Genomic DNA, 16,260 nt, shown 5'->3' on the forward strand with positions numbered 1-16,260 from the left:
AGAGAAATAGCATGCATGCAATCTATGTCTCAAGATGAAGTCCCCTCAATAATAATTACTTGATTTGCACTCATTGTACTAATCTGCTGATGCATCTCTTCCACACCATCCCTGGCACTCCCTAGCATACAGAAGCAACCAATTTTATATTTTTCCTAGTGGCTTCAATTTCACACAATATCTAGGCAAAAGAACTGCCATCTCTCCAACTAACTCCTACTGTTGATGGCTACAATTTATCTGCTATCATCAGCAGTACCCCATCCCCTGTCTTGTCTACTCTATCCTCACTGAAAATACTAAATCCATCACATTCTATCCCTGTAATTATATCATCTGCTGTTAGCCAAATCTAATGCCTATAACTTTTGGCAAGGTTGTGCTAACGATACCAAAAACTCTTTCCTCTTGTTCCTGATGCTTCTAGCATTAGTATATAGAAATTGTAGCATCTTCTTAGGCTCCCAACCACCTTTACATCCTGAAATGACTACCCCCATTCTATATTGTTACCTAAGAAACTAGATTCCACAGTTTTTGTTCGTACACACACTCATTCGCTTCGTGGGTGCTTTCACACACATTCCTCTGGATCCATCATAATTTCTTTAAGTTTTCCTGACTTTGCACTTCCACACTCTCAGTGAACTCAGAAGCAAGGGCTAAAATACTAAATAAACGAACAGATCCTGTTAATTTATTTTCACAGTACTGATGACAACATAGAATAATAAGAAAATAACTAATATTTATTAACTTATTTGCTGATATTTTGATCATCAGCATCTTCAGAGTACAAAACAGTTTGTCACAGTACATGAAACCACAACAATTTGGTATAACAGTGGGACTTCTTAAGCGTCATGAACCCTTAAGGCTCTTAACTGTAAGCACCACAGTTCTCCACTTTTTTCTATCCTTAGCCAACTCCTTCCAGTTTCGCAAGTTCAAATCTTTCATGTCCATTTCGATGTTATGCACCCATCTTCTGCAGGGTTCTCCTCTAGGACATCTTCCATTTGGGTGATGTAAAAAGGTTCTCTTCACTAGCCTGTTATCCTCCATTCTTTCCAGGTGTCCTAACCATCTGATGTGATTAGCTCTGATTTAACTTATTATTACTGGCTTCTTATAAAGTTCATAGAGTTCTTTATTTGTTCGCCTTCTCCTTTCATCTGCCGTAGGATCTTTAATTGGGCCAAATGTTTTTCTTAAGATTTTGTTTTTGGACGTTGTAATTGATCATCAGCTTTTGTTATATTCCATGTCTCCGTACCATATAATACAACTGGTCTAATTAGCATTCTGTAAATATTTATTTTAGATTCATATGACAGATTTCTAGATGAGAGGGGGGTGCTGAAATGAAAAATATGATTACCTGCTTGGATCTTATTATCTTTAGTTATTATAGAGCCTACATATTTAAACTGTATTGAGTTTTTCAATATTATGTCAGCAAACTGAATAGTTGATGGCTTATTGAGATCATTATCTCTAGATAATTTTAAATAGTTTTATTTTGGTTAATATTAAGACCTATTTTTATGGAAGAGGTTTTAAGGTTTATAAAAGTTTGTTATATCATCTGCACCTTCTCCTATGATATCAATATTGTCTGCATACCCCAGGAATGATGCAGAGCATGATACAGTACTAACAGTGGAACTAGTTTAAAAAAAATTGTAACAGACAATGCAAGGAACTAAAGTTCTAATTAGGCACCATCATTGTTGGAAAAAGAGAGAAAACAAGTATTAATTAGATCTTAAAATGACTGTCTCCCAGATTTTTGGTAAATTTATGCAGCTATACTTGTTGAAGTTTGGAGTATGTTTTAAAGCTTCTGTTGATTCCAAAATATCAGCAAATAAGTTAATAAATATTAGTTATTTTCTTATTATTCTGTGTTGTCATCAATACTATGAAAATAAATTAGCATGTATTGCAAACACATAAGCCTTTCCATGCATTGAGAATTAACAGATCCCTTTCCAATCACTCCAGGATTAAATTAAGGAGATAGTTTAGCTCCAATACTTTTTTTTTAAATTAGCTCTGAAATACATTATCCAATCATTGCCAGCAGATAAGCAGATACTAAAGACATTCTAATAAACAAATCAGTGCAGATTGTGGCATGAATGTGCAGATTGTATAATAAATAGTCAGTGGAGTGAACAGTGGTATCATATTTAAAATGAGGGCATTAAGAAGCAACTTATCATTGTTGCATTGAGGAAAGTGCGAGCAGAGCTAATTTCTGGTGGTATCACTTAAACAGAATGGAAAAGGTTAGCAACACAGGTATCTGTTGCCTGGAAGGCAGGAAAAAAGAAGCAAAGAAAGAAAGAAAGATCTAGGTGGATTTATACAGTAAGAAGTGGCTTGGAAGACTGAAATAAAACATCTGCCAATAATGAAGTCTTGAAACATAACAGGTTAATTTAGAGGAAAATTGTCAACAGGGAGCTAGTAATGATGTAAACTTTTTATGTAGTATTGTCATACCTACTAAAGGGAGGTATCACGAAGCTGATCATCATCATCAAATTCCTGACATGTACCCTCAAGGGGTGTACAGGATATGATTTATTTATTTATATGGAGTTTCTTCTCTTTTCTCCCCTGTCCCTATTGGGGCAAGTTGAGGCCCCTCATGGAGGATTAAGTATTTATGGCTGTAGATCCGTGTGTTCACAGGTCCGGTTTGCCTGCTTGCAGGATGAAAAACCCCAGATAAACTCGGGGGGGGGGAACCCTGCTGTCCACACCCAAGACCGGCTAACTTGGCTATGGCTGAGGAAAATCCTTAAGCTCCTCACATCGGTGACGGGAATCGAACCCAGGACACTCCTTCCCCAGGAATATGGTTGCGAAGCGCATAGCCACTAGGCTAACTGCACGGATACAGGATATGATAGTACTGTGTGAAGAACTTACATCATTATTAACTTCCTATTAACAATTTTCCTCCAAATCAATCTGGTATCTGTCAAGACTCCAACATTATCAGATCTTATATTTCTGTCTTATAAAGCATGTTTTATCAATCCATCTACATCTTGGTTTTCCTCTGGGTCTTTTTTCTGCCAACCTGGTAGAGAACATTTGTTTTGCTAATCTTTCCTCTCTCATTCTGTTTAAGTGACCTTACCACCTGAGATTGGCTCTGCTAACACATTCCTGAATGCAAACAATGTCATGTTCTTTCCTAATATCCTCATTTTTAATATGATACTGCCATTGATGCCATCCCTTCACACCCCTAATCTTTCTCAGGACTCTCATATCTGTGGTCTCTAGTCTTCAGTCCATCAAATAAAATGATGGTACACAAAGCTGATGATGATTAATATGAATCCTACTCACAAAAGGATGTAGTACGTTATTGGGCTACGGATTACATAATCCAAAAATTCTGCTCTAAACACAACTTTTTTCAAGCCACTTCAGACTTCTAATAACAAGGATGGTGGTCCCAATCTGGACTGGGTGATAAAAATAGTCTACCACCTAAAAACTTTCCCAAATATCTATGCCTACAAGTGGGATTCAAGCACACTGCCTGCTGGAGAAGTGGTATGCTATCTACTTGCTTGGCTAATCAAGCCATTGTAAAAATCTCACATAATTGTATCACCTATTTCTCTTATCTAACCCATTTTATTTATTTTATTTTGCATCACAATATTACATTTTGTGAAATCATCTGATGAAATACTATATGGAAGTTTGCTATATAAAGTAACATAATGCTAATGGTAATGGAGAATGAGTGGTGACAGTAACATGTTGCAATAATCTGTTGGGCTACCTATTGCTCATTTTATATGTTAATAATATGGAGGGAGAGGGAAATGTTCAATGTGTTCCGATGATACTAAATTAGGATAGATAATAAGAAATGATTCTGCTATGGGCAAATGATAAATGGGTACGGTTTTAATTCCACTCACATTCTTTCATGTTATCTCCTGTTAATTAACTTAATACTTTTTTTTTGTAATCTCATTTTCAATCTCATGTGAATTCTCTCCATGAAAGGTTGTAAATGATGGGAATTAAAATTTTCCAACCAAAGGATGGATTGTCACTACTCAGTGTGTTATGGAAATGCCATTAGTAGGTAATTTGGCAGTGATAATGATATGACATAGCAAAATTAACTCAAGTACTGATTGTAATAATCACTAAGTCACTTGACTATAAATTCGAAACTAAGATATTAAAATAAACTGCACATCAATTCTTCATCCAGATGAGGTGTACACAAATCAAGTGCATGTAAATATTATTATTTTGGTAACTTTCATGGAGTCAATAGCCTCATTGTGGGAGGCTTACTCAACCAGCAACATGTCTATCATAATAAACTTTGAAGTTATTTACACTACCTGCATTCACAATACACTCTGGCAATGCATTCCACTCACCAACAACTCTCCACATAAAAAATCTACTCCTCACACTCTTCTTCACCACATCTTTATACAACTTCCAGGGATGGACTCTCATTCTTCCCATTTTAACATCCACTCTTTTTATAATTCCTTCTGTATTAATCTGACAGAATCCCTTAACTAATTGAAGGTCTCTATCACATCTCCTTTTTTTCCTCTTATCCACCAACCTCTGTAATCCACATTTCCTCAAAAGCTCTTCATAACCAACACTTCACTGATATCACTTTGGTCATTCATCTTTGAACCATTTTCTAGGGTTTCTACATCACAATTAAAACCAGGCGACCAAATCTTAGCACAATAGACCATGTATAGTTGGAACAATGCCTTATATAGAGGCACCACTACCTCCTTAATTTCTACATGTCAATGTACTTTTTATCATAGCAGCAATACAATGCACGGCATTCACAACACTTGTAACGTGCCCGCAAAACTTTAGTCCACTGTCTGCCATCACTCCAAGATCCCAAACTTCACCCAGTTCCTACAGTACAGCTCCACCAATATAGTATGTAGCATTATATCTCTGTGTCCCAAAGGTAAAAACCTTGCATTTATTAACATTAAAACTGCAACCCCAATCATTTGTCCAAGCTAAAAGTCTATTAAAATCTTCCTGAAGAGAATTAACATCAGCACTACTCCTGATAATTCTACCTAACTTTGTATCATCATCAGCAAATATTTCAAGATCCCCAGTCAATCCACATGAAATATTATTAACAAATAAGTTGAACAGTAGGGGCCCAAAAACAGAACCCTGAGGGATGCTGCTAATCACCTTCCTTTTCTGAGACACTGCTCATATGAAATATGATTAGTGCTATCAAAAGAAAGTCAAAATAAAAAGTACCTGGATTGTACTAAATAAATTTTAATAAATTGCAAATCCAAAATTTTAAATTACTCTGGAAATGTATGCAAACTACTGCATATTAAAAACATATTTTAATCTTACCATTCTCTGACTATGAGCAAACTCCTTTCTTAAAATATTTGACAGTATTATCTGCCTTTTTGCAGCTTCTTCAGTCTGTAAAAATTTTAAATAATAGTTTACACATTATATCTAGTTTAGTTAATCTGAATTACAGCTAGCTTTAGGAAAAGTTTAATATGAATTAAATTTAAGTTGTCTTGAGAGAGTTAATAATAAAAAAATTTAAATTCTTCCAAAATAATTTTGGTTTCATGCAACTCAGATTTGAATCTGTAAATATGTTTAATTCTCACTACAGCAATATCAGTACAGTAAATTCACTTACTATGACAAATAACTAAAAGTCTTGATTTCATAACATCAGTGCTGTGTTAAAGGGAATTTGACTACATCAGACTTTTTTAATATCAAAATCAGTACTTCTGAACAACAGTACTGATTCAGTAAGCAACAGGGAAAGATAATGTTCCAGATGTTTATCTTTAAGTCTAAAATATTTTATATTCTATTTATGTAAAATCATTTATACTTGATAAAGCTATGACAGAGGTCATTTAAGAGTCAAAAGCTGACAAGTAGGAGCAGAACTACATATAACTTGTAAGCAGTTTTAAGAAGTGAACAAAACTTTCATCTCTACTACTACATTCTCACTACAGCAAGATGCATCTGTTAAAAGAATTCTAAGTAGTCCATGAAAAAAAAAAAAAAATGCTAAACATGGTGCCTCTGGTTAACAGGTATCCACTTGAATACTAGATGAATCAGGATGGACTGACAATTTGAAACTAGATCTAAATTCAGTTGACCAAACTGTATTGGCTGAAACCAAACACACATGCAGATGTATGATATGCCAGCTGAAGAGTTGAACATGGTCCCTTCTGTGTTTGTCAGTACCAGGAAAAACAGTACAGTTGTCAGTTACTGGAACAACTTCAAGAGAACTGAAAGCGCTATTGGTGTATGGAGAATCAACAACAACAAAAGGTGGAACTAGAAAAGGAATTATCAAAATACCACACTGATATAACTAGTTACCAAGACTATTTCTCATTCACAAGTTTATCTTCAGAAATGGAAAGAAGTTTTAATTTCACAACAAAAAGGAAAAATTTCACAATGGGAAAACAGATAACTTATTTGTGCCTATGTTCCCATTAAGGATGCCAATGCTGACGAATTATTCAGGAAGGATGGAAATGTACAAAAGTGACAGATTGCATTTGAATGGATTTGGTGTGAGTCAGTGAGATGGAATATTACTGCAAGAAAGAACAATAAGTGATATGAGCAAGAGAACAGAGGAAGGAAAGGGCTAAGCAAAAGATCAAGAGAGAGAGGAACTAGGGAGACTGAGGTAATTGTAAATGAAAATAGTAGTATTGTGAGTGATAATGATAGAATGAGAATGCAAGATGGATAGGGAAAACGGGTGGAGTCAGAGTGAACAGGGAGACACAGTATAAGGAAAGTGAAGGATGGAAATAGTAGTGAATGTGTGTATGAAGATGGTCACTATGAGAACGGGACGGCCTGGGATGCACAGGGTGTAGTTGAGACTGAAGAGATAGATAGGGTAAGTGGTGATAAAGGTAAATGGGAATGGTTAGGTGTGGAGCAATTACAATGGTTGGATAATGATGATGACCTGATGGGAATAGAAATGAAAGAGTGTGATGGTTTCATTGAGGATAGAAAGAGCAAGAAGGGACGGAGGGAAGGGGAGGTGCTGTTGGTGACAGCAGGTGAATTATGGCTACATGAAGTGGAAATGCAAGACGTACGTAGTGGCAACAGTTTTGAGTTAGTATGGTGTGAGGTGGAGGTTAACAAGAAGAGATTTCAGTCAGATGCTGCTATAGGCCAGGGAACGTGGAGGGTGGCAATAAAGAAATGTATATGCAGTTTCAGTTATTGGACAAGGAAAGAGTGATTATGGGTGATTTTAATTATGGCAGTATAGATTGGAATGAAGAGATTGCATTTGGGAATAAGGAAAATGAATTTGAGTTCTTGAGAGAAAACTATCTTAGACAGTATGTAAAGGAGGGCACAAAAGGATCTAAGTTTTAGATTTGATAATTTCATCACAGAACACGATAGCTTTGGTGGGTTTCACACTTCCCTCCAGTTGGTGAGTATGATCTTGAAGTGATCATTGCATTGTTGCAAGCCATATGAAGACTTCTGTGAGGAAAGGATATATGTGGAATTACAAGGTTGGTGATTATGAAAAATTCAGGAGACAGCTTGGAGCTATAGCATGGAATGAGGCAAGCAGGAGGAAGTGTGAAGCGCAGGCCAGAAAGATGACTCAATTGGTGAGAACAGCAGAACTACAGTATAAGCAGAAATTAGCAAATGAGTTCAAGAAAAACCCTAGAGTTTTTCATATATGTGGCAAGTAGAAGGAAGAATGATTATGGTAAGATGCTGAGAATGGATGAAAAATAAAATGGTAACTACTGCAGAAGACATTATTGAGGTATTCAGTGAACAATTAATAAGGGTGTTTCATCCTCATCAGGGCAAAATAATGCAATCTAAAGTGTGGACATAGGAGAGGATGGTTTAATTGTGAGTGAGTAGGATGTATGTGAGGAAATAAATAAGCTCAATGATAATAAGACAATAGGATTTGATGGCATATCACCACATGTTTTAAGGTAATGTTCCAGAAAATAGGCAGTAGCATAGGCATGACTGTTTAATAAGAGTCTTACAACAGCACAGGTTCCAAGAGAGTGGAAAGAAGATAAAATTGTTCCACTGCATAAAGGTGGTGATAAGTTTGTTGCTACAAATTATAGGCTAATCTGTATAACCAGAATTAAGATAATGAAGAGATTGGTGAGAACCAGGATACAGAAATTGGTTGATAACAGAAGTATTCCCTGTGGTTATCAGCATGGGGTTTGTTAAAAGGAGATAATGTTTTACTAACTACTTACGAGAGTGGTCTGAAAAGTTCTCGGCCTAACAATGAAAAAATAAATTTATAATTTCAAATTTATTTGTATTTTTCAACATAATCTCCCTTAAGACTAATACATTTATTCCAGCACCATTATCGTGTCCCTGTAGTCATTCTCAGTAAGATCTGCAAAATACCCCTCTACAGCTGCAATCACTTCTTGATTGGAAGAAAAAAGCTGACCAGCGAAGAAGAGTTTTAGTTTTGGGAAGAGATAGATGTCAGAGAGAGCCAAATCTGGGGAATAGGGTGAATGTTCCAACAATTCATAGTGCAGATCCCTTAATTTTCCCATTGCCAAACACCTTTGTGGGCAGGTGCATTGTCCTGACGAAAGGTGATTTTTTTTTCTTCTGCAAACTGGGTCTTTTCTCATGAATTTTTTCTTGCAGTCTGGTTAAAAGATCGGAATAATATTCCCCGGTTATTGTTTTACCCTTTTCAAGATAATTAATAAACAAAATGCCTTTAGCATCCCAAAACACCAATGCCATGACCTTTCCTGCTGATGGAACCGACTTTGTCTTCTTTGGCGTTGAACAATCGGCTTCTGTCCACTGTTTTGACTGCTGTTTGGATTCTGGTGTGTAATGGTGAATCCAAGTCTCATCCATAGTAAAAAATTGATGCACAAAATCAGTTTTATTCTTCTTAAAACGCTCCAAGCACTGTTCAGAGATTTTCATGTGGGTGCGTTTTTGATCTGCTGTGAGCAAGCGTGGCACCTATCTTGTGCAAAGCTTATTCATTTGCAATTCTTCATGCAAACTATAACCTACACGTTCTTTTGAAAAGCCTATAGTCTCAGCAATTTCACGCACTTTGACTTGCTAGTCATCCAATACCATACCGTGCACTTGATCATTGATTTCTGGTGGTGTTACACTTTTTGGATGTACTTCATGTGGATCATCTTCAAGGCTGGTACGGCCACGTTTAAACTTGGCAGCCCAATTCTTAATTGTCAAAAACAAAGGAGAAGAGTGCCCATAAACTTTTATGAACTTCGAATGAATTTCTTTTGCTGTTAAATCTTCTTTTACAAAGAATTTTATAACCGCACGATACTCAATTTTATCTATTTCAAGAAATACAGACAACACTTTTGCTTCAGACAGCTGTATAAAACAAACTACTTGATAGAATGACTTGTAATTTCACATGGATGCTTATGACAGATGTTAGAAAAAAGAAAAAAAATCCTGCCGATAGTGTTGCCATCTATGGTAGAGGCCAAGAACTTTTCAGACTTCCCTCATATGTACTATAACAAGGTGACAAATGTCTTGGACAAGGGAGATGCATATACAGCGGTATACTTAGATTCTGCAAAAGACAAACTGTTAAACTGAAACGGATGGGATTGCTGTCAGACACGTATCAGAAAGTTGTATATGGGGATGCACCCAGAGGAGGAAAGTCACTAGTGGTATGCAACAGGGGTCAATTTTGGGACCATTGTTGTTCATTTGTATATTAATGATATTGGGTTGGGTTTAACTGGTGATATGCAGCTGTTTGCAGATGATGCACAATTGAGTAGAAACAATGCATAGTCAAGCAGATGTTATGCCTTACAGGAGGACATGAATAGATTGCATAAATGGATAGGTAAGTGGAACTATTAGTTGAATGTTGCAAAGTGAAAGGTTTTGAAATTTGGTAAGCAATGATGAGATGCAAAATATGCACTTGGTGGGGAAACTTTAAAGAGGGTAGAAGAGATGAGAGATTTGGGAGTGGTGGTGGATAAGGGGACCTAAAATGCAGGGACCACACTGCACAAGCTGTGAAGTCATCACATTGGATAATGGCAATGATGTGCAGGATCTTTACATGCAGAAAGAAAGATTATGATTCATTGTATAAGGTCTTGATCAGGCTTCACATGAATTATTATGCACAGATTTGTTCTGTGGGTTTTTACTATGATGAGGAATGTTAAAAAGGGTCCAGAGAAGATTCACAAAGGTGGTAAGTGGTCTTTGGAATGTGGGGCATGAAAACAGACTGAAAGAATGTAAATTGAAAATCCTTGTGAATAGGAGGAGGAGGGTATGATTGAAACATAGTTAGTTGGGGGTTGTTATCAGGTTAACATGGAAGAAATTTTTCATGGGGGGAGCAGAACAAGAGGCCATCTAAGGAAACTGTATAAGAAAGTTGTGAGGAGAGGAGTGAGGAGCAGGTTCTTTGCATGGAGAGTGGTTGGTGAATAGAACATATTGCCCGAGTATATTGTGAATGTAGACACACTGAACTGGCTTAAGGCATGGTTGGATGAGCTTTGTGTGTGACAGTGTGTACCTCCTATGATGAGTCTCTGACTCCATGGAGGTCAGACGTTAATAATAATAATAATTTAAAAAGGCAACTGGCATTAAAAAAAAAGTTATTGTTGCACACAAACAAAAGAACATAAAAGGAATCAAAGGCAAAAGAAATATTTAAGGAAAATTTGGCAAAATGGACAGGTTCTTTGCATATAATAAAATTGAAGCAAATAATAAGATTGAAAATACAGGATTTCTACTTTAACATGCTCCTACACAAAGATGATCATAAATTTTCATGGAGTGAGAGTAAACAAAAAACAGATTTTAAAAAAAAGTTTTATTAATTACAATGCTGTTAGTAGTGATCAGACTGCTGCAGCATATAAACATTACAGGAGATTTAAACTAGGAAGTGACTGCCCATCTGAAGCAACTTTTTATTAAATTAAAAAAAAAAATCTTCAGTTGTATGAAACATATGCTTATGTGCAGTTCAGTGTTCTGTGAAGAACAAAAATATCAACTAAAAAGGAACATGTGTAAGAAAAGTTTAAAAAGGAGTGAAGTTGAGATCAAAGTCAAATACATAAATAATATTGGAGAAATTTAAGACAAAAAAAAATAAAATGAAACTTTAAAATTATGCGGCAAAATCTAAAGAAAATACAAAGTAATTTAAAGGAGCAATCCAAGAAAAGAAAATTACTAAAGAGTATGGATATATTAAAGATAAATATCAGAAAACTGATAAAAACATTCTGAAAGGTAACAGAAAAACCTTAAAAAAGGAGAAAAGAAAAGATATAATGGTGAATAGAAAAATTATCAATATCACCACTTTCAAATTCCTGATATGCAACCTCAATGGGTGCACACAGAATACTAAGAAAGTACCACATGATAAGTTTACATTATTAATAACTTCCTAATAACAATTTTCCTCCAAATTAGTCTTATTTTTCAGGACAATAATATTGTCAGATTTTATACTCATGAACCAAACATTAAGACCACCTAGACTGTTTCTGGAAAACAAGACTGCATGGCTGGGACAGAAACAGGTTGGTGGTGCCAGTAATCTGTTATGGGGATTGTTCTCATCATTACTGGGTCCTTTCATCTTCCAGTGAACACATCTTGACTGCTAATTCTGACCTGGGGATTGTTTCAGACTAAGCACTGCTCTACATGGTAACAATGTAGCCCGATGAATTAGTAACCCAGTGTCAAAGGGCTCAAATTGTGCAAGCATGGTTCAAAGAGCACAGCCAAGCATTCCACGTGCTTTACCATTTAATTTTCCTGATTTGAATCCCATTGAACATTTGTAGAATCATGTGGAACACAGAATCTGCCAGTAGATGCCAAAACTTTGCTTGCTGACTTCTGAGATGCTATGGTTTAACAAACGGAAATGATCTAACAATTATAGGTCTTTGAAATGCTGTTTGCTATAAACATTTTAGTGAGAAGATTCTATATCCAAAGGCAGATGTATGAAAAATAATCCACATCCTGAACAGAAATCCAGCAAGCATTTGCACTAGAGTTGCTGAAGAACTTGGCAGTGGATTTGAGCTATGCTAGAAAAAAACGTTTTTAAACGGTATATATGTGACTTCTGTTGTGAATTGCACTACATTTTTTAGTGATACAAGTGGTGATGCTTTTGGAGTTTAGTTGTTGTTTATAGTGTTATTTTTCAGTTAGAGAAGGGGAGGACAGAGTCGGACACATCTACGGTGGAAGAGAAGAAGAAGATAAGTTTTCGTATTTAGTATAGTTAAATATAGTTTATACTTAGTGTATCACATAAGTAAATTAGCTTATAGTAGAGCGTTTTTAGTATTTAATTGTAGAAGTTCCTTGGCACTATTTGAATGATGGTAACATCCGCAGCTCCAATTATAAATAGCATGTCACCAAGTCTTCGCCATTTAAGGACTTTATTTTCTGTAACATAATACAGGATTTTGTAGCATGCAGTGCTTGTAATATGCATGTGTCCTGGCAGTTAAACATGTGGTGGGTGAAAGAAGGAGGAATGCATATATGTGCAAAATGTAGGCAACGAGAGGAACTTAGTAAGTTAGATATTACAATAACCAATCTTGTTGCGTCTGGGGCAGGAGAATCTCAACCTAGCGAGATGCGTAGTGTGATAGAGGGTGAGAATGATGAGCGGAATATGAATGAAAAAATAAGTGGGAATTGTGGAAGGCTTGAATGATTGTGAAGGTTTCAGAGACTGTCTTGATAGGATGAATGGCGAGCAAGAATGGCTAACTTGCAGAGAGAGAGAGAGAGAGAGATAATGATGAGCCAAAAGAGGAGGTGGAATGTCTCGGGAATGAGATGAGAAGTATGAAAGATGAGATTAGGCAAATCACAGTAGAAGCTAGAGAGAGTTATGGGAATGATAGAAGAGGAGAGAATAGAAGCAGTAGAGGACAGGGAATGAGAGAGCACTATGGAAACATTCAGAGAGAGGAAATGAAAAGAATGAGAGGGAGTGCTGGAACCAGGGATAAAGTGATACCATGACAGCAGGTAAGAAGAGGAACACAGAGAGAAAGGGTTAGAGGAGAGAGAGTGAGGGATGCAGGTGAGCAATCAAGGAACAGAGTGGTAGGTATGATGTATGGATACTCGATGATCCATGCAATCCATGCACTGCCTCTCAAGTCATTCATGCAAGGCATGAATGACTTGAGAGGCAGTGCAAATCGGGTGGTGAGAGATCTGAGATTCATGCTTTAAGTTGTACAAAAGAAAACACAGAGAGGAAAAATTGTGTGCGCATGTGTGTATTACCCAGGTATGATAATGACGAGCTGAGGAAGAGCAGTAATAATGAGCATAATAGTCAGAATGTGTCAGAAGAGAGGATTGGAATATGTGGGTGCTTGGAGTGCATTTGAGGACAGAAAGGAACTGTATGCGAGATACCATTTGCATTTGAATAAGGAAGGACTAGAATTCCCAGGGTGGATGGTAGCAGGGATGGCCTTTTGTGGGAATGGGTGCTGGAGGAAAGGGGGACGACATCATGTAACACTGAGTACAGTGGAGTCTGGAGGAGATAATGATAGGTATAGAAGAATGACATTTTTATGTTTTATAATAATGCCAGGAGTATCTGGAATAAAGGAGATGAATTGGTGCCACTGACAGCATCAGTCTGGCCAAAGATTATTGGGATCTCTGAGATGTGGTTGATGGAAGATGATATAATCACATAAACAGAAGTAGCCATTTTTCGGCAGGATAGGAAGGGAAAACGCAGTGGAGGAGTACTGCTTATGATGAGTGATGACTTATGTCCTCTAAGAGTGGAGGCTTCGGAAGGCAGTGACACTAATGGTTTTGAAAGCATATGGTGTGAGGTAGAGGTGTCTTGGATATTTAGTGGGATGCTACTACAAGCCAAGGAGCACAGAAGGTGGGGAGCAGGAGATGCTCAGGCAGCTGAGCTTGGCAAGTGCAAGAAAAGTGATTGTTATGGGATATTTTAACAATAGCAATATAAGTTGAGAAGAGGCAAATGCATGTAGTAATAAGGAAATGGAATTTCTGGAATTCTTGAGGGACAAATCTCTTATGCAACATGTAATAGAGGGAACAAGAGGTTTAAGAGTTTTGATTTGGTCATAGGATCAGAAGAGCTGATAATAACTGAGAAGACATCCCCCCCACACACACACCATTGGAGAGAGTGACCATGTGGTTTTGACTTGGAAGATGAATAAACATGGAGGAATATCAAAGAAAAGGGAATGTATATGGAATTATAAGGCAGATGATTATAATAGTCTTAGATATTAACTTGGAGCGGTTCCATGGAGGGTAGAATTGGAAGGCTGGGATATCATTAGTGCGTGCAAAATTGTGAAAGAATATTTTTTGGCAGCAATAGTAAGCTGTATTCCACGAGTGAAGAAGAGGACACAATTTGGTGTAAAGTGGATGACAAACAATATCAAATAGGAACTGCAGGTGAAAAAGAGGTTACAGAAGAGATATAAGGAGAGGGGTGGAGAGCAGATGCATGAAGAATATAATATGGTAAGGAAGGCAAAACTGGAATATGAGAAGAGACGGGCACTAAGATCCAAAGATAATCCTAAGGAATTTTTTAGCTATGTGGCCAGCAGGAGGAGAAATGAGTGTAGAAGAATGACGTTGTGGGATAAAAATGGAACAGAGTGACTGATGCAGAGGACATAGTGGAGTTGTTAAATAAACACTTTATTGGAGTATATCATCCCAGAGAAGTAAGTTCTCGTACTAGAGGGATAAGGTAGGTTTGAGGTTTAGAGGTGCAAGAGGAGAGAGTGTTTCAAATACTGAGTACCCCTGGACGTCAGTAAAGCTGTGGGACCAGATGATATTTCACCACGTGTTTTGAGAGAATGTGCTAAAGAACTGACAGCTCCGTTGACCTGACTTTTCAATGAAAGTCTGGCTACAGGAAAGGTGCCCAAGGAATGGAAGGAAGGTAAGATAGTGCCACTGCATAAGGGCAGTAGCAGACTAGATGTGTCTAACTATAGGCCGGTTTGTGTTTCATCAGTAGTTGTTAAGATCTCGGAGAAATTAGTGAGGGACCATATACAGCGTTGGGTAGATGAGGGCAATGTTATCTGTGAGAGTCAACATGGATTTGTTAAGGGGTACTCTTGCTTTAGTAATATGACTTCCTTTTATAATAAAGTGACAAGAGCAGTTGATGAGGGAAAGGCATATACTGCCATTTTTTTGGATTTTGCAAAGGCATTTGACAGGGTGCCACATGATAAGTTGAAATTTAAGTTGCAGCACATGGGTTTAGATGTTGGGTTAGTCAACTGGATTCAGGATTGGCTGTCTGATAGGTGTCTGAGAGTTGTGTATGGTGGGGCAGTATCAGGGAGGCAGAAGGTTACAAGTGGGGTCCCACAGGGACCAGTACCGGGATCTGTATTGTTTAACCTTTATATCAATGACATTGTCAATGGATTGCAGGGGGATATTCAGTTGTTTGTAGATGATGTGAAGCTGGGAAGGGTTATTAGTAATAGTGCAGATGGGGCAGCCCTGCAAGAGGATTTGAATAAACTAGACAGATATGTAAATGAATGGGGATGTCGGTTTAATGCAGCAAAATGTAAAGTTATTTACATTTTGCTGCATTAAACCGTTTGGGATGAAATCAATGTATCCCAAACTTGAAGTTTGGGATACATTGAAGGGAGACTGCATACTCGATTGGAGAAGCTGTGCTGGAGGAAGTAGGGGAGACAAGAGATCTGGGAGTGATGAAGATTGATAGAAAAACTGAAATTCTGGGAACATATTGCAAAGGTGGAAGGTAACCCAGAGGATTGCTGCAATACTGAGAAGGATGCTGATCTGCAGAGATAACAGAGTTATCGTTCCATTGTATAAGATCCTGATTAGATTTGCTACCATCATTATGGCAAGTCAGGACTAGCAGACCACACTCTGGATGCCCCTTCACACAGGATTACATGGAGGAAAACGAGTGTGCTATACAGAAGTCATTACAGTCAGAGAGACTATTTCTAGAGTTAGCAATGGCTATGAAGTATTCTCTTA

General features: G+C 37.2%; 1 protein-coding gene across 4 annotated transcripts in view; it reads right to left on the reverse strand.

Moving 5' to 3' along the window:
- LOC150097199 (centrosomal protein of 95 kDa-like) overlaps positions 1-16,260 on the reverse strand; it is a 234,027-nt gene that overhangs the window by 17,393 nt on the left and 200,374 nt on the right. For all 4 annotated transcript variants that reach the window (XM_090407715.1, XM_090407711.1, XM_090407712.1 and 1 more), the window contains exon 14: positions 5,428-5,502. In XM_090407715.1, coding sequence (XP_090263841.1) covers positions 5,428-5,502 — 75 coding nt within the window. The remainder of the gene's footprint in view (positions 1-5,427; positions 5,503-16,260) is intronic.

Source organism: Typopeltis vanoorti, chromosome 17 (genome assembly GCF_054136105.1).
Source record: "Typopeltis vanoorti isolate ZY-2024b chromosome 17, IOZ_Tvanoo_1.0, whole genome shotgun sequence".
Taxonomy (NCBI): domain Eukaryota; kingdom Metazoa; phylum Arthropoda; class Arachnida; order Uropygi; family Thelyphonidae; genus Typopeltis; species Typopeltis vanoorti.